The sequence below is a fragment of the Ursus arctos genome, unplaced genomic scaffold (genome assembly GCF_023065955.2).
Source record: "Ursus arctos isolate Adak ecotype North America unplaced genomic scaffold, UrsArc2.0 scaffold_7, whole genome shotgun sequence".
NCBI lineage: Eukaryota > Metazoa > Chordata > Mammalia > Carnivora > Ursidae > Ursus > Ursus arctos.
Window position 1 is genome coordinate 26,320,040 of NW_026623089.1, and position 23,683 is coordinate 26,343,722.

Here is a 23,683-nt window from a genome sequence, read left to right on the forward strand (position 1 = left end):
TGGGATTTTATTTTTTTAACTAATCTCTACACCCAACACGAGGCTCCAACTTAAAACCCGGAGATCAGGAGTCGTAGGCTCTACCTACTGAGTCAGCCAGGTGCACTGCTCCCTTCATTTTTGTAGCTTGTTGGAGTTTCCATGGAAATTGCTCCTGAATGTGAGCTCACCTTTCCAGAAACTGATCAAATGGGAAGCAGGGGTAACCCATCTTCTCAGCCACTGAGGTGGCAGAGGAAAATCTAAGTTCTGGGCTCTGGCTGGGTTGTGACAGGCTGAGGCTATATAGTGACCAGTTCCCAAATTAGACATCACTTTGGCTTTGATTTAATTCAACATGGAACATTAATTGTCTTCCAGGGGCCCCATATTTTTTCACACCATTTGGCCCTGACTTCTCTAAATGTTTTCTCATGTCAGATTATCTTAAAAGGTATCTGTGCACTCCCTCAATTTATAGATTGAAACTCACTGTCCTCTTGATGTTGGGGCAAAGAGACAAGACACTTAGAAAACTCACTTTAATCTTATATTTGTAATTTAAGTTACTTTTTTCTGAACAGTTAAAAAAAAAAAAAAACCAGAACACACTATTTTACCATGATCCTAGGTTGTGAACATATTGGTACCTTGACTACACATCACGATAACATAACCACAGAAGTCAAAGCAGTCAGTACTTAAAAGAGTCTAGAGAACAGAGGGCTGAGCCAACTGAAAGCTCTCAGGGAGGCTCACACTTGTTGCCAGGCCTGCCCCATAGCTGGAGTCCAGCAAACATTCCTCACAACAGTCTGGGTGGGCTTGGGTGATCACTGATTTGGGAAGGTGTTAGTTTCATTGGTACCCAAAGGTCTAACCCTCCTTGTTGGTCTTTTCCTTCAGTGTCCAAGAAGAGAAAGGGATAGAGGGAAAGGGACACTTTATAATGCCATTTACCACACTGATCCTTAAATACACACACAGCCAACCACCAGCTGAGAGAGCGGGGTGGGCTGGAGAGCACATGTTTCAGAGGTCATATGCCTCCAGGAAATTTTAGATCATAGGTACACAACTTCCAACAGAAGAGGTTTCCAGATACCAATGCATTAAGTTCCATGGGAAATCAGGCAGCCATAATTGTGCTCTTTTGGTTTCCTTCCTCAGTTCCAAGTATTCTAAAGTCACAAATGAACCACAGATAAAAACAGCAGAAGCAAAAATCAGCTTTAGTACCCAAGAGATGGCTATCTTTCTGGCACTGATTATGCTGAGCCAATGGTAAAGTAAGGAGCTCTGGTCTGCCAGTGATCAGCTATGTGGCTGAAGCTCAGGGAGATGAACTCAGCCTGCAGGCTTTGGGTGTGCTGGTTACAAGTGAGAGCTACTCTAGGAGGGAAAAGAGGAAGGCAAGGAGAAGCAAGGGCACCCTTTCATGTTCTCCAGCTCTTGGAAAGTCTGTTCAGCTCATCCAACTGGGAAGATCACAAATGTGGATTAAAGTCATATGGTAAACCTGATCATCAAAGAGCGAGATGGTCACAGGTGGTGGGTATCTAAGCATCTCTTTTCCCACCAGGAAGTACCTTTGGATTCCTCCTGAATTAAGCCTGCAGCCTAGGCTCTCACGCCTACACTATCCTGGGTTGGACTCCTCGCACTTCAGGCAGGAACGTATTATCATCTAACATAAATGGAAGATGCCAAAAAGGTCAACAAGACCAAGGTATCTAATCTACTTCTAGAAAAGAAAAAAACCACCCTATTTCCAAAATCCCCACCCCCCCTCCATCCCAAGCCCTTGGTTTCCACATACAATCAAGTGCTAAGTAAGGAGTAGACCAACCACAGCTGTTCCCACCAATGGGTACCAGGAGACGGCAGACGAGAAGAGTGCATATTTTCTTCTCTTCAGCTTGTGACTTTACGAAAGAAAAATAGAAAGGATTTTTCTTACTCAAGCAGAAAACAGAATGATTTAGGGGTCCCAGGGTTTTTTTTTTCCAGTTCAGAAACAAGTTATGAGGGCCAGACTTTATTACTTGTCAATACAGTTCCAGAGAGTCCTGTCTCTGAAGTTTCTGGTGAAGAGTCACCAGAAAAAATTTTGCCAAGGGAAAAGTGTAAAAGGCCTCCATTCACAATTCATGTCCACTTTCAAGCTGCACATAAGAAAGGAAAAGGATGTTCTCAGCAGTGAAAACACACACACGTGCAGGAGGCATGCTGGCTGTGTCCAAACAGCCCCGGTGTGACTGGAGAGCTCCCGCGTGCCCAGAGAGCTCCCGGGGGCAGGCGCGGGTGCATGCCCACGCTCCTTGTGTGCCCACCTTTGAAGGGGCCCCCTCCCATCTTTAAGAAACACCTCTTTCAGGGGCACACCGAATTTTAGTGAGAAGAGACTAATCTACAATGGAGACATGCCATTTCAGAGCCAAGAGACTCCCTCGGCTCTTTTTCTACCATTCCTTTCAATGTATTGAGACTTTCTTTGTTTCTCTTTTCTTTTTTAAAAAGGTCAAACTTTACATTTATTCCAGCCCAGTTGGGGATTAGTGATAATCAATTCCCACCGAAATCATGCAGAGATGGTAAGTGGGGTTTACCTTCTCTGGAAATGAACTTCTACTTACCTGATTATTTCTTCTACAATGAACTGGTAAATGACCCCCAGAGCTGAGAAATGCGACTGACTCAGTTTTTCAGACCACTTAACTTCATTCCCATTTCCATCAGCAGCAAAGGACAACTGGAGAACATGCTTGATGGAGCTAACGGCTCCAGACTGCAGGGTCCACCCTTGATCTTATTTATGATGTAATGGACAAGCTCCAAAACAATCTGAGAAATAATCTACCTTCAACTGAAACTAGATGGGAGAGCAAAACCCCGGGCACCAATGAATATTCAACAGCTCCCACTTTTAAATAGCAGCATATAACAGAAGGGCTAGTAAAGTTATGGCTATTGGACAATATTTTCAAACAGCTCGCAATCCATGCCTCTTTAATGCCTGACCTGTGTTGTTACTCAGGTGATGGCCCTCTGTCTCACCTGTAGCAAAATCCTTAACCAATCAAAAAGCCAAAAATAGTCAACACAAGAGACAAGGAACTCTGATGACAGCTAAATAGAAAACATTTCTCTGTAGCATTTGGGTGGTTGGGAAGGGAATTAATTAATTAATTAATTAATACTCAGAAACTATTTCCCAGGCAATGACATATTACACTGGGAAATAGTTTCTGAATATAACCTGGAACCAAAAGCTTAGAAGCACTCCTGAAGCCGGAAAGGAAAAACGCATATGCATAACTTGCCTCTCAATACATAACAAAAACATTCCCTCAGGTCAGAAGGGAAGGGCAAGATGGCTTTCTCTCCCTCTCCCCCTTGCTGAACTAAAGGTGGTCTGGCTTTGAGGTCATTTGTAACTGGATTCCATTCTGATGTTTTTACAGCAGCTGGTTAAAAAGGGGCTTTCTTTGACTCAACTGCTTTGCTTCGGAACAGAAATAACAGGCCTGACTGCTCAGCTTCCAAGGGAAATTAGAGACTGCAGCGTGGCCTTGGACCTGTGATGGGTGTGCCCACACCACACAGAGGGCTGGTGCAGCCCCTGGGCCTCCCCTGGGAAACAAGCTGGGCACATGCTGGTAGTATTCCCTGTGTTCCCAAGTTGGGGTGGCGCATGCGCCCTGCCCAACACTCATACGGCTGCCTTTTAAGTGGCCAGGTTGGCCTGGCCCTTGCTGAGGTCCATTTGTTTATGTTGCTTGCCAACTTCAGAGAACTTTCATTGGCTGTGGAGAGTGAAGAGTTAGATAAGGCCGGAGGAGGAAGAAAAGGAAAGAGACGGCAGTTTCTGCCCCATTAGTAAACCCTGTGTGCCAAACTTCACGCGATCCTCTTTCTGGCAGCTTTGCCCTTTTGTAAACACTGGGTTTGGGAAAAGCAGGAGGAAGGTTCCGCAGTGCAGGGTTGAGATGATTAGCTTGCTTTCTGAGAGATGATATTTACTGTTCTAAATGAGAAAGAAATCCACTTGTACCTCTGACTACCTCTTCAGCTACTCTGATCGTGGTCTTGGCAAAGACACAGGTGCTGGGTGCCCACACACCCTGATGAGCAAATCAGAGATGTGAACCATTATGCAGAATGCAGCCCGCGACTGGCTCTGGCCATTTCAAACCTTTCTTTAGGCTGAGCCTTACCAGCGATTTAAGATGAAGTACAATGCTTTTTATTACACATCTAATTGTTAATGAGAGGAAATGCAATCAGCAACTCCTTTCCACACTCTACATGGAATCGAGGAGACTGCTGAGTCCAGAAAAGATGCGGCCATTGACGGAGCCCAGGCAATTTCTGTCCCCGCCCCCACCTTTTTTGGAGGGGGGGGTGTTGTTAGAAGGAGAGAGAGAAGAGTTGCAAATATGATGAGAGTACCTTCTAAGTACCCACTGCTGCCACACAGGGTCACTTGCAGCAAAAGCCTGGGTTTGAAATTTTCACCGAACAGCATTTAGCTCTTCCAAGTGTGGCTGGCATTTTCTCGCTGATTTGCCTCATGTTAACTGAGAACCTCTTTTCATACTTTCTTCTCAGGTGCCGCAGAGAAACAGGTTGAAGGAGAGTAGGGGAAAGGAGAAGAGGGACAGAAACAGAAAGAGATGAGAGGAAAGAGGCTCAGGTCTTCCAGTGTGTATTTTTGTTTTCTTTCTTTCTTGCCCCAAAGGCCATATAGACAGCTGTCTTCTAAGCACAGTGGGGCTGGGCTGATCCTGCCAGGTGCTGGGCATTCCTGGAGTTCACAGGGAGAAACTGGGTGCTGTCTGGCTTGAAGCTGTACCCCCTGTCCCCTAGAAGTTGGTCTCCCAGAAGGCTATATAGGGAAACTAGTTCTTCTGCTTAATGGCAAAGCAAGAGAAATTCTGGCAAAAACGCTAAATATATTTATAAGTCATCTTTGTCTGGAACCAAATGAGGAAAAACAGGTGCGGAGAGGAAAGGAGGGGAGGGGAGGTAAGGTTTAAAAGTTCCAATCATTCACAAAAGATAAAAGACATCTTCTGATAGCAGCACGGAAGCAGTCAGCTGTGCTGAGTAGACCATCCTGGGTCGACTGCAGACCAACTGTGTCCCAACAGGAGTCTCAAAGCCCCGTTCCTCGGCTAGTCCGGGGAGTGGGCAGTAGTTTGATTGTTACTGTTGTTGCTCATCCTGGTATTGGCAGATATGTTAAATACCGCAACTTTAATGAGTCCTGTGTGAAAACAGAGCACAGAGTCATTAGTCCCTTCCCCTGCATTTCTCACTTGCTCTAAGAGGAGAAGAATATTAACTTAGCTGTCAATTGGGAGAAAGGCTCAGAGGTCCTTCCTAACACCTGCTCTCTGCCCATGCCAAGCAGGAGCTTCTGTCAAGGGCTACACAGCCTGCCTGGGGACATGGTGGGGCTCTCGGACATGCTCCGGGCCGCAGCACTCATACAGAGTGGCTCTGACGCCTTGAGATTAAGAGTGACTGTGGTGGGTATATCATCAAGATCTCACCTGCTCCCTGTAATGGTGAGGTTCTGGCCCTGAGTGGCCAGAAGCACAGTTGTGCCACCCGCAGAAGTGGGGCAGCTGGGTGAAGCTGTCTGGCCACTTGGCTGGAGGGCCCTGGCAGAGTAGGTGAGGGGAAAGTCTGACTGTTAGAACTGTGCACCAGACACACTCCTCGTAACTTCAAGGACAGATGTGTATGTAGGTGGTGGTTGGTAATGTGGCCTGGAGATTAAGAGACAGGTTGGGACCAGAGATACAAATTTGAGGGTCGTCTACATTGAGACGAGAGCTGAGGCCTCGGGAAGAGAAAAAGCAGCCCAACAGGAAGCTTTGATAAGGAAAAAAAGTCCAACACACACTCTTAGGGGATGTCTATGTTTCAGGGGTGAGAGGAGAAAGGAGACATAAACAATCAGAGAGCCAGGAAGATTAAAAATGGCAAAATGCCATAATAATCTAATGAAGAGAAAATTCTGGCAAAAGGAGGGGATAGGTACATGACGATTACAGTATGACTAACAATGACCACTTTTTACTGAGGGTTTGTTCTGTGCTAGGCACTGTGCTGAGCACTAAGAATTTTACATATGACATTTCAATACAATCAATACCAGCTCTGCGAGGTAGGGATTGCAACCCATCTTACTAATAAAGAAACCAAGGCTCTGGAAGTTGCTTGCCCTGGGGCACACATCTAGGATTCTCACCTGAGCCTGCCTGTGCGACCTGGCTGAGGGATGGGAAATAGTGTGTCCTCCGTGAGAACAGTGAGCACTGAAGTGAGTCCAGCAGGGCACAGATCCCCCCACTTAGAACCACTACAAAAAGATGTGCAGAAAAGGGTACTAAATCGGTACTTCTGCTATAGAACCAAGGTAAGTGTGGGAAATAAGAAATCACAATGACAGCAACATTCCCCAGCAGTGCATCTTCCCCAACCCAATGATAACCTAATTAATGGCTCTGAACTGCTTGACACTGGTGTGATCTGAGTATACCATCACATAGATAAAGACGAAACGTAGGATGTTCTCCTGCCTCAGAGGGAGGCTGGAGACTTGAGTGGGAGAATACACGGAGTTGTCACAACTCCAGAGCTACTTTCAAGGTCTTTTCGGAGGTGGGGAGTGGGGAGGAGGATAAAAAAGCCATGATTCATAATCCAATGACATGGACAAGGCAGAGCCGTGAGAAGTCAGCCAAGAGATGTCAAGAAATTTCCTATTCACACATTATTTACTTGGTTTAAAGGGTCTCTGTTATAGGAACTGGTTTGATTTGAGAACTACAAAGTCACGGGCCTTATGGCTAACTCTTACTTTTGAAACCGATCCAAATCTCATTTTATTTTCTTAACAATCCTATTAGATAATTGGGACAGAAATTCTTCATTCTACTACACAAGGATCATCTAAATCTAGATCAAGAATCATCTAGAACTGAGGCTAGCTACCTTGATGAAAGACAGTGTTCAGTGTGCAGCCCCAGCCCTGTCTCATGTTGTTGCTTCACCTGCTTTACAGGAATTTGGAGAGATAAAGGGTATGAGAAGGCTCCATGAGCTAGCAACAGCCAATATTCCATCTCCTACCCACAGTGCTATGTACACAATTCTTTTTCATACCTGGGCAAGTATGAGGTCACTGTATGATTATTTATCTGGAGATATAGGTGTATGTTCGAGAAGGGGAGCGGGGGGGTTCAGCTTGGGCAGCTGGATCGTTTAGGAAGTCCCAGATGAGGATTGTGTCATCATGTGAACTACTGACAATCTGGAATTCATCAAACTGGAGTCGGAAAACTCTTCCAGAATGCTCCTAAAGCAGCAGAAATAAAAACTTTTGAACTACTCAAAATCGAAAGGACACAAATTCAGCAACATGTCAAAAGAAGTCTATGGAAAGACTATGTGTATGATGATAACCTCTAATATTTAGCTATTTCAAGAACACAGAGAAAAAGCAATTTGGGTTAAAGGCAGAATGGAAAAAGTCAAATACTGGGCAGCTGATTTTTGTACAATCGAAGTTATATTCACTAGAACTGAGACATGTCAAAGAATATGGTAGTTTCTCACTGCTAACTCTCCTTGGTTTAGGCCGAATGAGAACATTCCTCAGTACCTCCCTGGCTTTATCTTCTTTCTGTATCTGTTGGATTCTTCTACAATCAGAGGCCAGGGATTGATGAGCAGTAACACGAGGTGTGCTGGTAAATGTTTATCAACTAATTCTCCCCAATTTGTAAAAGCATTCACATATTTTTATGGTGTATAAATTCCTACAGTGGCTAATTTCAAACTATCCATGTGAGGTCAACCAGCTTGTAAAACTCATGAAAATTTGACAACTGTCTCTCACCAGCAGGTACAACAAGCCTGCTCTAGTGCACACTAGCAGTAACTACCACCTTGATGACCATGTGGAATATTTCTATCATCCTGGAAAGTGCTCTCATGCTCCTTATTTCTCAATACTACCTTCACCCCAATGTTTTCATCAATTCATTTTTTCTGTTCCGGAATTTCATATAAATACACTCACAGAGCATGTATTCTTTTGTGCCTGGTTTCTCTTACTCAATAGTGCAAGATGCCTCTTCGTTACTGCATGCAACATTCTTTTCTAAAATTACTGGTTGCCATTCCATTGTATGAACACACTACATTTTATCTTTTCTCCTGTGGTGGACATATGGGTTGACTGTAGTTTTGGCTACTTAATAAAGCTGCTATGAGCAACATTTATGTCCATGTTTTTTGAAGGACATATGCTCTCATTTCACCTAGCAGAGCTGCAGGGCCACAGAGTAGGTACATGGTTAGCTTTAGCATGTACAGGGAAACAGTTTTAATTCTTTTCAGTTTTATAAAAGTTGTGCCAATTTATATTCCCACCAGCAATGCATCAGAGTTCCAGTTGCTCCACATCTTCACCAACAAACTGATACTATCACTCTTTAATTTTAGACATTTTGGGATGTTACTGGAGTTTCCATTTGTATTTTTCTTTCTGAAGTTGAGGAAGTTCCCCCACTATGCCTATCTTGTTAAGAATTTTTACCATGAATGGACATTGGATTTTGCCAAATGCCTTTTCTGCATGTACTGATATAACAATGTGATTTTTCTTCTTTAGCTTTTTGTGATGGATTAAACAGTTGAATTTTTGAATATTAAACCAGTTCTGTATATCAGGAATAAATACCACTTGGTCATGGTGTGTGTGTGTGTCTACACACATACACATACACACACATACATATATGTATTATACATTGTTGGATTCAATAAGCTAATATTTCGATGAGAATTTTTTAAAGAATTACTTCATTTTCCTGGCATATTGCTACTTTTTAAATATGTATGGAAATTTTCTTTATTGTGAAATCACTAAATATAAGGACGGTGACAAAACTACACTTAGATTTTAAGCGAAGTGTTTAAAATATTACCAAAAAATCCTACCTAATAAACTCATAATTGTGTTTGCCTATTACCTTATTTTTAAAAATGTTTTAATTTGTATTATGGTAAAAACCACATAAAATTTACCATCTTATCCACTGTTAAATGTACAGTTCAGTATTAAGTACATTCACACTTGTACAATCTCCAGAACTTTTTCATCTTGCAAAACTAAAATTCTATACCCATTGAACAACAGCTCCCTATTTCTCTCTCCCCCAACCTCTGGCAACAACCATTTTACTTTCTGGGTTTGACCACTGTAGATACTTCACGTAAGTGGAATAATAGAGTATTTGTCTTTTGTGACTGGCTTATTTCACTTAAAGTAATGTCCTCAAGTATTATCCTCAAGTTGGAGCATGTGACCGTATTTCCTTTCCTCTTAAGGCTGAGTAATAGTCTATTGTACATATATACCACATTTTGTTCATTCATTCATCTGTTGATGAACACTTGGGTTGCTTCTACCTCTTGGCTACTGTGAATAACATTGATAGGAATATGGGTACGCAAATACCACTTTGAGATCCTTCTTTCAATTCTCTTGGATATATACTCAGAAGTGAGGGTGCTGGATCCTATGGTAACTCTATCTTTAATATTTTGAGAAACCCCAAACTGCTTTCCATAGAGGTTGCACCATTTTACATTCTTTACAAGAAGTAAATGAGCTCATAGATTAGCACCTGTGTTCATGAGACATACTGATCTGTACTTCTCTTGTAATACCTCTGTTTGCTTTTGGTATGAGGGTAATGCTGGCCTCATTTAGGAAGTATTCACTCTGTTTATATCTTCTGTAAAAGATTCTGAAGAATTGGTATAATTTCTTCCTTAAACGTTTGGTAGAATTCACCAGTGAACCCATCTGGGCCTGGTGCTTTCTGTTTTGTAAAGTTATTAGTTACTGATTCAATTTTTTTAATAGGTATTGGCCCATTCAGATTGTCTATTTCTTCCTATGTGAGTTGTAGAAGATTATATCTTTCAAGGAACTGATCCATTTCATCTAGGTTATCAAATTTGGGAGCATAGAGTTGTTCATAGTATTCCTTGATTACTATCCTTTTAATGTTCATGGGATCCATAGTGATATAAAATTGGGTTTAACATCTGGATGCACATAAGAGCAGTTAACAAAATCCATTCCTAATAAAAACTCTCAGCAATCTAGGAATGCAAAGAAACTTCCTAATCCCCGATAATGGGTACCAACAAAAAACCTACAGCTAACATATATCTCTATATATGTATATACAAAATGGTGAAAGACCAATTGTCTTTTCCCCAAGATAAGGACATCCAATCTAACCAATTCTTTTGAACATTGTACAGAAGGTCTTAGTACAATAAAACAAGAAAGAGAAATGAAAGGTACACACATTGCAAAAGAAGTAACAGTATTTCTATATGTTTGTAATGCACAATTCAGAAATTGAGAATTTTAAATACCCCCAAAATTAAAATACCATTTACAATAGCACTAAAAATATGAAATACTCAGGGATAAATATGAAAAAAGATGTGTCAGACCTTTACACTGAAAGCTACAAAACATTGTTGAGAAATTTAAAGACCTAAACAAATGGAGAGAGATACTGTGTTCATGGACCAGAAGACAGTTGTTAAGAAGTTAATTCTCTCCAAACTTATCTAGAGCCATCACAATCCCAGGGAAAATCTCATCTTTTTTTTTTTTTTTTTGGTTGTTAAAAGTGGCAAAAGATTCTAAAATTCACATGAAAATTCAAAGGACTCAAAAAACTTTGAAAAGGAACAAAGCTGAAGGACTTACACTTCAAGAGTTAATAAAAAGCTGCAGTAACCAAGAAAGTATGATACTGGCATCATGACAGACAAAAAGATCAATGGAACTGAATAGGTCCAAAAGTAGACCCACATAATATAGTCAATTGATTTTTGACAAAGCTGCAAAGGTAATTCTGAGGAAAAAGGAGAATCTTTTGAATAAACAGTGCTGGAATAATTGGATACCCATATGAACTTTGATCCATACCTGTACCATCTATAAAAATGGACTCAAAATGAGTCATAGACCAAAATGTAAAGCCTAAAACTATAAAAATTCTAGAAGAAAATACAGGGGAAGATCTTTGCAACTTTGGATTAGGTAAAGATTTTTTTTAGATATAACTGTAAAATGACACAATCCGTAATTGAAAAAGTTGATACACTGGACTTAACAAAAATGAAGAATTTCCAAAAGGTACTCTTTAAAGAATGAAAAACAAAACATGGACTGGGAGAATATATTTGTGAATCACCTATCTTAAAAAGGACTTGTATTATCCTGAATATGTAGAAGAAATCTTAAAACTCAATAAGAAACACAGCCAATTAAAAAAAATTAGCAAAAGATTCAAACAGATACTTCACCAAAGTAGATACACAGATGGCAAATAAACGCATGAGAAGATGCTGAACATTATTAACATTAGGTATACGCAGACTAAAATCACAATGAGATGCCATGACATACTACTAGAATGACTCAAAGAGACTGTAGTAAGTATTAGTGAGGACGTGGAGTAACTGGAACTCTCATGCACTATCACATGATACAACTGCTTTGGAAAACAGTTTGGCAGTTTCTAAGAATATGAAACATAATACACTTAACATATGACTTTACTATTCTGCTCCTATGAACTACCCCAGAGAAATGAAAGCATATGTTCATCTTATTGTACACAAACGTTTATAAAAACTTTATTCATAATAGCCCCAAATTGGAAACAACCCAAATTTTCATCAACTGGCAAAAGGATAAATTATGGTATAACCATTCAATGGAGTACCTGCTCAGCATTTTTTAAAAAGAAATGAACTACTGATATAAATCAACAACATGGTTGAATCTCAAAATAATTATGCTTAGTGAAAAGAGACAGACAAAAAAAGAGTAAATGACGTACTGTATGATTCCATTTATAAAAGAAAATGCAACCTAATCAATATTGACAGAAAGCAGATCAATAGGCTGCCTGGGGACTGGAGTAGCAGGAAGGGGGTGGGATGGGAAGGAGAGATTACAGAGTGGGCATGAAGATATGTTCATTATCTTGGTTGAAGTAGATGGTTTCACTGGTATATACACATATCAAAATCTATTGAGTTGTACACTTTGAATATGTCCTCTATATTGTATGTCGATTTTATCTCAATAAGTCGGTTTTTAAAACTTATTAAGACAACTCAATAAATAAATGAGGACAAGATTTGAACAGACATTTCATAAAAGAAAAGCAAATAAAAAGATGTTCTATACCATTAATTATCACAGAAATGCAAATTAAAACTACAACCACTACACACCCACCCAGATGGCTATGCTTCTTAAAAACTGACAATGCCGAGTGCTATCAAGGATGTGGGAAATGGAAAAATGGGACAATGGTTTGCATTTGTGAACTCCCAAAATGCCACTTTGGGAAATGGCTGGGTAGTTTCTTTTAAATTTAAACACACACTTATCATAGGATCCAGAAATTGCACTCCTAGGTATTTACCTAAGAGGAAGGAAAACAATATGTATACACAAAAATCTGTTAAGGGGATGTTTTCAGCATCACCCCAAACTGGAAGCATTCCAAATTTCCTTCAACTGGTGAGCAAATAAACAAACTGGCTCACCCACACAATGGAATACTACTCAGCAATACAAAAGAACAAAGTATGAACGCAGGCAACAACATGAATGAATCTCAACTGAAGTGAAAAAAGCCAAATGCAAAAAGCTACACACTATATGATTTACTTTATAGGACATTCATAAGATAGCAAAAGCATTGGGAAGAAATCAGATGAATAGTTGCTAGGGGTGGGGGAAGAGGGGACTGGTACGAAGGGCATCACTTTTGGGGTGATGGAAATGTTCTAGATCTCGATTGAGGTGTTTACACACTGCAAAATTCAGAATAAATACACTGAAAAAGGGTAGATTTTGCTGCATTTAAATTATACCTCACTTAGATTAATTGTAAATGAATGAAAGTACACATTTTAAAAAACATGTGTGAAACATGCAGGTAAAGCAGGTCTGGTGTTGCAAGAATGAGCTTTAAATTCAACAAGGAAGACAAAGAAATCTCTCTCTCTCTCTCCCCCCACCTCTCTCTCTCTTCTCTTGGAGCAGAGACCACCAAATGTTGAGAGTTAGGATTCAGAGCACTGGGCTTCAAATGCTAGCTCTCATCTTTTTCCTGAGTTGTGCTCCCTGGTGCCCCACCTCATCTTCTTTTTCGAATGGCAGCAGCTTTTAACCTTAGGCCATTTTCTCATCCGGGCGTTTGGTGAACACCATGATAAAGAATTTAGTGCTTTCAAAGGTGACTTTCCTCCTTTTGAGTCACTTCTTTCCTCAAATGTCAAGATGTTCACGGCAAGGGGGTATATGAGGAATAAAAGAGCCGGGATTCACGGTGCTGGAGGCAGCAAGCCTTGGATAGGCTGCAGAGCTGGGTAGGGGCTGACCGGGGGCTCACACACACTCCCACGGCACTTTTTGCAGGCACAGGTGTGCAGGTCCTCAGCTTCTGGACAGGTTCCAATTTGAGTAATTATGTTCTCTTTCCCTAAGTACCCCCTACCGTTTCTGGTGGATACAGAATTCTTATTCACTTCCTGTACTAAACCATGGTGTAGAGTTGCTGTGCAGCTGTTAAACAGCTGCCACGTTCCTCTCCATATATAGTCTCTAAAGCACTTTTGGATGAAAGGCGCTATATAAACATATTTTATTGTCATGTATTGGTTGCCTTTCCACTTAGTAGTAGGTTTTGTGAGCTTCTAACTACCACATCCAGATCTGTATTCCACAGCACATCAATGTTTAATTTCTTCTCCTTCCTGTTCCCTAACCCCCTCTTAACAATGAGGCTCTTACCACAAGGGTCCGTAGACAGAGAGTCCCTGCAGGAGCACGGGGGTCCAGAGCAGCTACAAGATCCCACACTTTAATTTTTCTAAAGATCAAAAAGGGGACAAAAACCTTAATTAAAAGCAAAATTAAGGGACCACAAGAATAGCAAAATGTCATGGCAATAAATATGTATGGTGAATGTGATTTATATGATAAATGCAGCTCACAGGAATATATAAAAACTTTTTTGTTTTGGAGACTTGGTTCTTGCATTCATTCTTGGGTAGAGGTTATTGGTCTTAACAGGGGAAAATGTACAGGTTTAACCTAAAAACGAGAAATAGGTTAGCTTTAACCAAGCTGAAGATAGTGAATGGTAAAGTTACACCACACTTTGGGACCAGGAAGACATCTGATACATTAGACCTCTTAATGATATAAGAGGTCACTTCTTTCTGGTCAATTCTAAGAATGGCCCAGGTAACATGTACCAGAGGCCTGGAGCCCACTGAAGAACTATGGAGTTTATATAAGCACATTCTCATATTTTGATTTAAATAAGAGAAGTTTAGCTCTTCTAAAAATCAAACATAGGGTCACGTCTCCTCAAAGTAAGTAACAGACAAAATCCAAGAAAGGTGGGAACCGATCAAAACCAGGGCAATGAGAAAATATAACGTAGCTGGAATGTCCTCACACCCTGAACAATTTCCCACTGGTAGAAGAGTGATGGCTGGCTCAAAGTCGAGGAAGTGGTCTATTCCTGCTGCGGGAGCTGTCTTCATTACTACAGCTAGCTCCTAAATTAAGGTAATGTTGTAGTTTCTGATGTTTAAAAAGCTGTCAGTATGTGAATTACAGTCTTCAACTCCCCATTTGTACACTTTTGTACGAGTTTACTATGTGTTTAGCAGCCCTAGACACGGGATTCATTCACAATATGAATGGATTTTAAAACCACTGGAAATTAGACCAAAGAAAATAAAGATTACTAAACTTGTTGTCACTGAAATGCTAGGAGAAGTGAAGACAAGAAAGTTACACTTTCAGGAATTACTCAGAGAGATCCAAATTCAAGAGCCTACCACACTATGCCCCAAAAATACTGCCTCCAATATTTCTGTTTTATTAATAAGTCATTATTTTACACACATATCCTTATATACTGGGTTTTCCCAGTTCTTTGCTTTATAGGGTAAAACAGACAAAGGTATAACCAAATAACTAAAATGTTAATGAAAATCATGAGCAAACAAGTGCAAATAAATGATTGAGAAGAACATTGTAGAAAAGTAAACAAAGGAGAGGTGAACACATAGATTAGACACAAGAAATATTGTATCAGATCCTTTCTGTGAAATCCATAATCTTTTAGAGTCAGGGAAATACTGTATTTAACATCCTCAGGGAGGAGGGATCAAGATGTACACTTTTTTTTAAACCCTGCTAGCAAACTCACCCATCATAGGCCCCACTGACTATCCTCTTGTTATCAAATCGAATACAGCGCACCAGTTCCTCATGGCCTTCTAATACTCGTAAACACGCACCACATTCTATATCCCATAATCTGGAAGAGAAAATTGAGTCAAGTGAATTTTCATGTATTCTTTTCAAAGCTTGGCATGTTATAATAATATACTTCGCATGTCTTCAAAAAATCCACAAAAATAAAATCAATCAACATTCATACAAGAATGTATTGCCTTCAATGTAACTTATTTCCTTTCTGCTGTATACTCAGGCAGAAAAATATATGATTGAAGTTCAAATGAAGTATATATTTTCAAAGCACAATGCTTTATATAATCTGTAACCTGGGTCTCCAAGGTATAAAAAGGATGAATTCAATGTACCCAGTTGCCTGTGAAGGAAATGACCAAGCCAAGAAAAGTAATGCTTCCTGATATCACCAATAAGAACGAGAAGCAGAGTGCCAGTTATATCCTGCCCTCACAAAGCATGTCCACCTCTGTTACTAAGGACACTCTGTTTTCACCCACTGTGCAGGACAATCTTTCTCTATAATGGAAACAAAAAGCAAGTTCTCAAAAATGTTTATATACTAACTTAAAAAAATGGGTGGCTGGCTCAGTCAGAAGAGCTTGAGACCCTTGATCTCAGGGTTGTGAGTTTGTGAGCCCCATGTTGGGTACAGAGATTACTTAAAAAAATAAAATCTTAAAAACTGCATGCTTTCAGACCAATCCAAATGAAATGACAATTTCCTTATATATAATAATAGATCGGTTGTTTATTAAGTGGCCTTTTCATCCTCTTAGTACTTTTTGAAGGAAGGGAAAGGATTGATAAATCTTCCAAATTCTATTCATATCTCCGTCATTCATCTTTGTGAAGGGAAAACACCGAAAAGTACTTCAATCTGTGGGCTCTTCATGATTTCAAAGACTGGTAACTCCCTGGATAATTATGTAATGTGAAGAAAACAAAAGTGCACAATTTCTAGTAGGGAAACAAATCTTTCTTTCTTTCTTTCTTTTTTTTAAGAACACTGGTGGAGAGAAAAGGCCGTTGGCTATTTATTAGCACTTTTCAACTGTACACAGGAGGAATTTAAAGAGGAGGGCCTTCAACCTCCACCTACTTATCACTCTTGTCCACTTCCTCATTCAAGCAGTACCTTTAAAACAGGTCTATCTGGTAATGAAACTATTACAGGAAGGAAACACATCAACAAAAGGCTTTGCTGTGCTTTCTTTCTGCTTGGGGCAAACTTTTCTTTTCTTTTTCTTTCTTTCTTTTTTTTTTTTTTTTTGGCAAACTTTTGACCTATAAGAAGCTACAGAAAGGAAAAACATTTGGGAAGCCTGGCTGGCTCAGTCGGAGGAGCGTATGACTCTTGATCTCGGGGTTGTAAGTTGGAGCCCCATGATGGGGGTAGAGATTACTTAAAAATCTTTTAAAAAAAAAAAGGAAAAGAAAAAACATTTTATTATAAACATAACACACTCGAAGATCTGTTTGATCTGTGTGCTTACAATGAATGACAGGGTAACAGTGATCCCTTCCGGGTAAGAGCACCTGCTGCTCACCTGATAGTGTTGTCAGACGAGCCACTCACGACCAGCCTGTCTCTGTACTGCAAACAGGCAATGCCGCGTTTGTGTCCATTTAAGGTCCTTACAAATTCACAAGTACTTGTGTTCCATACCTGAAACAGAAATAGCATCTGGCAGTTGATTTGGTGCTTTTACTTGTAAGATCTATGGCAACTGGAGTCTTGGGGAAGCAGAAAATAGCACTGAGCCAATAGGGGGAAGTCAATTTCTCAAACCAAACCAAATCAAGGAGAGGGGAAAAAAAAGGACAAGTTTAATTCCCAATAACAAAAGACTAATTTATTGCTGGCTGCTATCACAGGAGAATTCCTCAAATTGATTTACTCTTATGGGGTTAATCTGGTTTGCAGACAGATTTTCTTGAAGCTAAATTTACCCCTGCCCTTCTCATCCTCACCATTATTTACAGGAACAAGATACCTAATTAAGATTTTCACATGGCTTGTCTCACTTGTTGCCTTTTTACACATAGACTAGTGTTTGAATTAAATATTAAATTACTCTACACTGACGTTTAAATATGAAATTTCCTTTGATCGGATTTTCACATGAACTTCCTTACTCTCAGTTGGGGACTTACTGAAAATGCCTCATTACCTTTATAGTCCTATCTCCAGATGCAGAAACGATGTACTTGTCATCGAAGTCTACAACATTGACAGCAGCTCGATGTCCGACTAGCACCCTCCGGAGGGTGATGTCAGTTGGGGAGGCCATATCCCATACAGCAATGGAACGGTCTTTGGAGCACGTCACCATCATGCCATTATTGAAACGCAAGTGCAGAACTGCTTCACAATGATGAATCAACGTGTTTAGCATTTCACCTGTATTTACATCCCACACCCTGGAACAAACAACATTAAAAAGGTTATCTGAGGTTTTGATGGTGCTCCTGCTTATAATCCTGTTTGAGTACCACATTCCCCACCCATCCCACCCCATTTTCATAATCAGTATTACACTTTACTCTCTAGCAGCTTTGAGGCTGAGCTGAGGTGAAGAGTTCTGATGGACCATGGGGAAGTAGATAGAGGGTTGGACTAGGAGAGCAGGAAAAGCAAGGGAGAGGGTGTTGCCAGTGTGAAATCCTTAAGACACACTACTTGAAATCTAGGTGAGTTATGGGGAGTAGGAATGAGGATGCAACCACCATCACCTAACTGGGCCCAGACTTCAAGATTATTATAAAACTTCTGACATTCAATCTGATACCTTTAATGAGATACATTTTAAAGTAGGAATCTGACCAATAACAGTAGCATTGGTGTCCCACGGGTAGCCCTCAGTAAATAGAACTGACGCAGGCCAAGAAGCTTCTGTAACAGACTGACTTAGTACTATGGATTTGAGCCTAATAACCCTGGATCTTCGATCTCACCATACAGGCCAGGCACAAGATGAACTACACTCTAAGTCTAAGGCCCTATTTCTGTGCCTTGAATGGGGGCAGAGATCAAGAATAGCCATCCCATTGTAAATGGGGACTTACAGCAGCAGAGTGTGGGACACTTGGATAGCTTGAGAATTCTGTGTGATGGTATATTTAACTTTGATTACTCTATTTTTGTATATTTACTTGGATTTTCAAAACACACTTTACTTCCCTTTCCAATTTAAGCCCATCTTTTAGAAAATAATTTTGTCCCTTATCCTATAAATGATGTTAGTCTCTACAATGTTTTAGCTTCCTTGAGGCACTCCACGGCATCAATAAATGTTAAAAGTCGATAACTATAAGAACTGCGTTTGCTGTGCCTTTAAGTCAAAACACAAGAAACAGGAACAGCCTTTTCTATTCACAGAGGATAATTTCTAATGGTAAACATTTAACTTCAGAGAATCTAACAATGCAGTTAACTGCCTTTTTTTCTATTTTTTTTTTAAAGTTACTTTTGATGCATTATGTTTGCTAAACCCTTTAGCTTAAGGCAAAACTCCTAACAGAGGTTTCCAGCAGTGCTGCTGGTACCCAGAACTCAAGCTACACTGGACTCCAGCAGCATAATGGCTGTGTCATCAAATCACTAACGCCTCTGGAAATTGAAGGCCCCTCCCTGAGTAAAGCTTGCAATTAAAAACTGCAGGGATAGCAGGGGAGGGGCTGGCAAAGAGAGAGCACTGCTCACCTGTACACATTTTAAGGGAGATAATGCATGTCTATACCACAGTTAAAACCACCTGAAAGGAGGCTTTATTCCATTCACATCATTCCTCTGTGAGCTGGTTTTTGTAAAGAATGCAAGGTTTACCAAGTTTCTATAATGGATGATTCCCCCAAATTAAAACAGAGTATGTAGTTTCTTCAGTGTTCAAAAATGTAAACTTGCCTTAATCATTCCTAAATCAAGGTTTCTTTTTTTTTTTTACTTTTTTTAAAATTTTATTTATTTATTTGACAGAGAAAGAAACAGCCAGTAAGAGAGGGAACACAAGCAGGGGGAGTGGGAGAGGAAGAAGCAGGCTCCCATTGGAGGAGCCCGATGTGGGGCTCGATCCCAGAACGCCAGGATCACACCCTGAGCTGAAGGCAGATGCCCAACGACTGAGCCACCCAGGTGCCCCTAAATCAAGGTTTCTAGGTGGACACAATGATGTGGAGAGCTAATGGTTTATTCTTCTTTAGTTATGAAGTTTCAGAACTGTGTTCATGCAGCTATATACAAAATTACTATCTATGACAAAGAACGGAGCAGATCTGATTTTCCAGAGTTAGAAAGATTATTTGTAATTTTCTACCTGACTGTGGAATCCGATGATCCAGTTATGATCACCCTCTCATCATACTGGAGACACAGGACAGAACCCGTGTGGCCTGTGAGAATTCGCTTGCATTCCAACGTGCTTTTATCCCAGATCTAGGATGGCAAACAAGATTCTTTTGATCAATGTGATAGTGGGGTGCTGCTGAGACTTGTTGGCTCTATTATGTGTTTGAGTCCCCAAAAGAATCAAAGCCCAGAGCAATGTGGAATGCCTTCTTTCTATAGGCATAGCTGAGCACTATACATATGTGGCTTCAATACTAATGCAGACTTTATCCTTCTCATTAAGGAACAGGGTAGCCTATAATTATGTGGGGCCCAAAGGAGCAATAGCACATTCAGTGCACTTTCAGAAGAGAATTTAACCCTAGGACTATCGATTTGTACATGCTTCCGGCAGGAAGCAGGTAACTGTCCTTTAAGGAAATGAGTCTGGCTTTGGGACTGGAAAACAACCTAAAACTCTCATTCACTTTCTGGAAATAATGCTTAAAGATGATGCTTGGACTGCCTTGTTAATGTGGACACCCTTGTTCATTCAGCTACCTTCTCATAACTAAACAGACCTCACCTTGATTGTGTTGTCTCGAAGGCCGCTTACTATCTTTTGATCATCATACTGTAAACAGTAAACTCCTTTGCTTGTTTCACTTCGGCAGTGGATTCTCTGTAAACTATGTCTTCCACATCTCCAATTAGATTCTATGGTCTGAGGTGAAGGAACGGTAAAGAGGAAGTAATTAGGAAAGGACCAGGACTAAATTCTTACCTGACTTTCATGGCAACCAATGACAAATGCTCAATGCTTCACTCTATTAAATACATAGACCTTAAGGCAAACTAAAAATGCTTTTAAAAAGCCACTGTTTAAAACTGCATAACATTTTTCCATTTGCAAAGTGACTAAAGGCTTATTTTCTAGAGTTCTCCTGCACATAACTCATCCAATTAAATGATAAACGGGTGGAAAGAGGGCAACACAGGGTAAGCTATGAACTATATAAAGTTATGTGCTCAGTGGTCCTCACACATATGTGGTGGCCATTTTACTAGTGAACTTCCAGAGAGGCTCAATTCAGAAGATGTCTGAATATCAGATTATAAGTGCAACTTTAACAGTCTCACTGCTATTGCACGAAGATATCATCTTCTCTCTCATTTATCTAGCAGTAAACAATTTTAAAAGCTTTAAATTTTTTCGCCTGGCAATTTACTATATTTTACCTACCCTATTTACTTAAAAGAAATTTATTTTTAACCCACATTAATAAACCTATATGGGTTTGCTGTAATAATGCTGTTATTGAAGAATGCTGATGATTCTCTAGTATTTGGCAAATATTCAAATATACATACATAGATTCTTACCTCAATGTCTTGTATAATTTTAGGATAAAGTGCTCTATAAAAAGAGTTGGGAGGAGCATTCCCATCAGGAGGTTTGTTTTTGAATAAATACTGTCCCCTAAAAAACAACAAATATTTCCCAATAAAAATCATAACATTATACATTTACAAGGAGCTTCATATTTCTTCAAAGTGTTTTCACAGCTACCATTCTATATAATCTCTATAACTAGCCTGGAAAGACATGAAGTTAAGCCCGATTTTAGGAGTCCCATGTCAAGGAATAACTTTCTGAGTCAACACTGATTGTCAATATGATGACCTCCAGTGTAGCCATCAGAGTATAATGTTATAAGGTCAACAAACAGACTATGTATAATCAGAATTTATCAACTGGCCTTTCAGACCTCTGCAACATATAGATTCATTGGTCTTATCTTTTGAAAATTTTGTTGGTGATGATAACTACTATCTCTGAACTGGGCACATGCCCCATGGTTTTCTGTTTTTGTTTTTTTCCCCCACTGAGTAAAGCTGTGCCAGTGTCAGTCTAGCATCGTGGGCAGTGAGAACGCCTCTGTCATGGAGTTCATTTTTTCTAGTCTTCATTTATATGGGGTAACGTGGGGTGGCAGCTCAGGCACCCAGGCTGCTTGTGATCGGTACAGCTATGCTTTAAAAGGAGTAATTCAGTTCATTTCGACAGAAAACAAAGGGAACACAGGAGTGTCCAGCAGCAGGTATAGAAGAAGATGAAAATGCCTAAGAGCACGGTGCTGTCAAGTCTAAGGCATGACATTCTTTCACAGGTGTGTTCCTGGCTACACACATACATCCATGCATTTTACTGCCTTTCCTTGATTCCAGTGAGCAACATTTGTTAGCATCTCCTTCCTTATGACAGCACATCTCTGGAATACTCATATCCCAAGCTAGATCTTTGCTACAAAAAAAAATCAGTAAATGGCAATCACTTCCTGCTGGGTAAAAAATTTAATTCCTCATCCTGAAGTTAAGAACCCACCAAACACGGTGTGGAAGCTAGTAAACCCCACTATGGGTGTACTAACTGCTGTTCTCACTGGCACCGTGCCTTGCAAAGTGGAGATAGGCAGAAATGCCTCTGAGTGTAATCCTGGCACCAGAGAAATCATGTTTTCTCTGGGCCAGTCATCCACTCCTCCCTCTATAGCTCCATTACAATATAATTAATTGTTCAATGTCTCCAGGAGCGCTTCTCCCCTGCCCTCTTCCTATTATACACCTTGAAAATTAGTTGAGAAAATTTCCTATCAGGAAGGTAACTGGCTTTCACTGCTGTGTTAATACAGGAAGGGAAATCTACACTGGAGAAGCTAAAATAATAGTTTTTAAAAAGGGGCTAATAGGAGCAAGAAACATGATACACTAATATAAAGGGCAAAGAAGACACATTATGAAATAATTCTAGGTTTCAAGTATACGTCTCTGAACAATCTTATTCTATAAACACACTGCAAGCAAACAACAGATTTTGAATGAAGAAATTTTAAATCTGGTTAATAATATAACTTAATAATTCCAATTCCAACATCCTTTCATGAGGTGAGAATCACTACATTTATTTTGCAGATAAAGAAATCAAATGTCAGGGAGATTAGGTAACCTGTTCAAGGTCACATAGCCAGCGAGCAGACCTGGAATTTGAATGTAAGGCTGACTTCAGAGCCTACACTCTTAATTACTTTATTGTCTCCCAGGGCCCACCATCCCTCACAGATTCCTGTCTCCTTTTAATCTCTGCCAACTGAATACAGGCACCCCAGGATTTTCTTCATATATAACGAAACTATCTCTAAATCCTAAGAAAAGAGAAACCATATAAGCCTCTGATCTCATTTTTTACCCCAATGTATTTTTCATGCCATGCTGAAGTATCCAAATTTCTTTAAAGTTAAAGGTGCTACAAAAAAAGGGTGGCTAGTTGTTGAAAACTGGTTTTTCAGTCTACATCTGTGGTATAAGTCAAAACCTTTTATGATGGAAGCTCTCTCACAACAGGGACCACTTCTATGTGAAATGCCTAGTACCTTTCAGAATGTGAGTACATGATAAATGCCAAATATTAAATTTAGAATGTTATCATAAAATGTGATCTGCTGATTAAGAAAATGGACTTCCCCAAGTGATCTTTTATTATACTTTTAAGAGTTACCATTACTGAGCAGAGAGAGCACATTCAGTATTATTCAAGACAGAAAATGACAGAGTTCATGTCATGAACTGTCAAATTCACCTAGATACAAAATACAACGGTGGAGTAGAAGTTAAACCCAAATTTTCATTGGAGAACTAGATATACTTATTTATTTTTGGTTGGAGAAAATGGAAGAAACTTTCAAAGCCAGCATTTGGGGAAAGGTATGACAGAAAGACTTTATTGACACAGTAGGCTTAGTAAAACAATCTGAAAGAAGATGAGAAAGTGATCATAGATTAAATTTTTTTAAAAGTAGGTGAGGACACTAACACAAGAAGAAAGACAACATTTAAAAATAGAAGCAGCCAGAGAAGTCAAGGGTATATTAGAAAAGGTCTTCATGGGGTGGACAAATATTTGTAATTTC

General features: G+C 39.9%; 1 protein-coding gene across 8 annotated transcripts in view; it reads right to left on the minus strand.

Annotated features, from left to right (window-relative positions):
- Positions 1-516: 516 nt before the first annotated feature.
- The window catches only part of BTRC (beta-transducin repeat containing E3 ubiquitin protein ligase), a 171,391-nt gene continuing 148,224 nt past the window's right edge, over positions 517-23,683 (minus strand). For 4 of the 8 annotated variants that reach the window (XM_026493928.3, XM_026493925.3, XM_057308817.1 and 1 more), the window contains 8 exons: positions 21,099-21,195; positions 20,302-20,439; positions 19,705-19,823; positions 17,563-17,812; positions 16,939-17,057; positions 15,345-15,455; positions 13,910-13,988; positions 7,162-7,351 (listed from right to left, as the gene is read on the minus strand). In XM_026493928.3, the coding sequence (XP_026349713.1) occupies positions 7,190-7,351; positions 13,910-13,988; positions 15,345-15,455; positions 16,939-17,057; positions 17,563-17,812; positions 19,705-19,823; positions 20,302-20,439; positions 21,099-21,195 (1,075 nt within the window). In that variant the 3' untranslated portion in view covers positions 7,162-7,189. Of the gene's footprint in view, positions 7,352-13,909; positions 13,989-15,344; positions 15,456-16,938; positions 17,058-17,562; positions 17,813-19,704; positions 19,824-20,301; positions 20,440-21,098; positions 21,196-23,683 lie in introns of all 8 variants that reach the window. The other 4 variants (XM_057308816.1, XM_057308815.1, XM_026493923.4 and 1 more) reach the window with 3 other exon arrangements.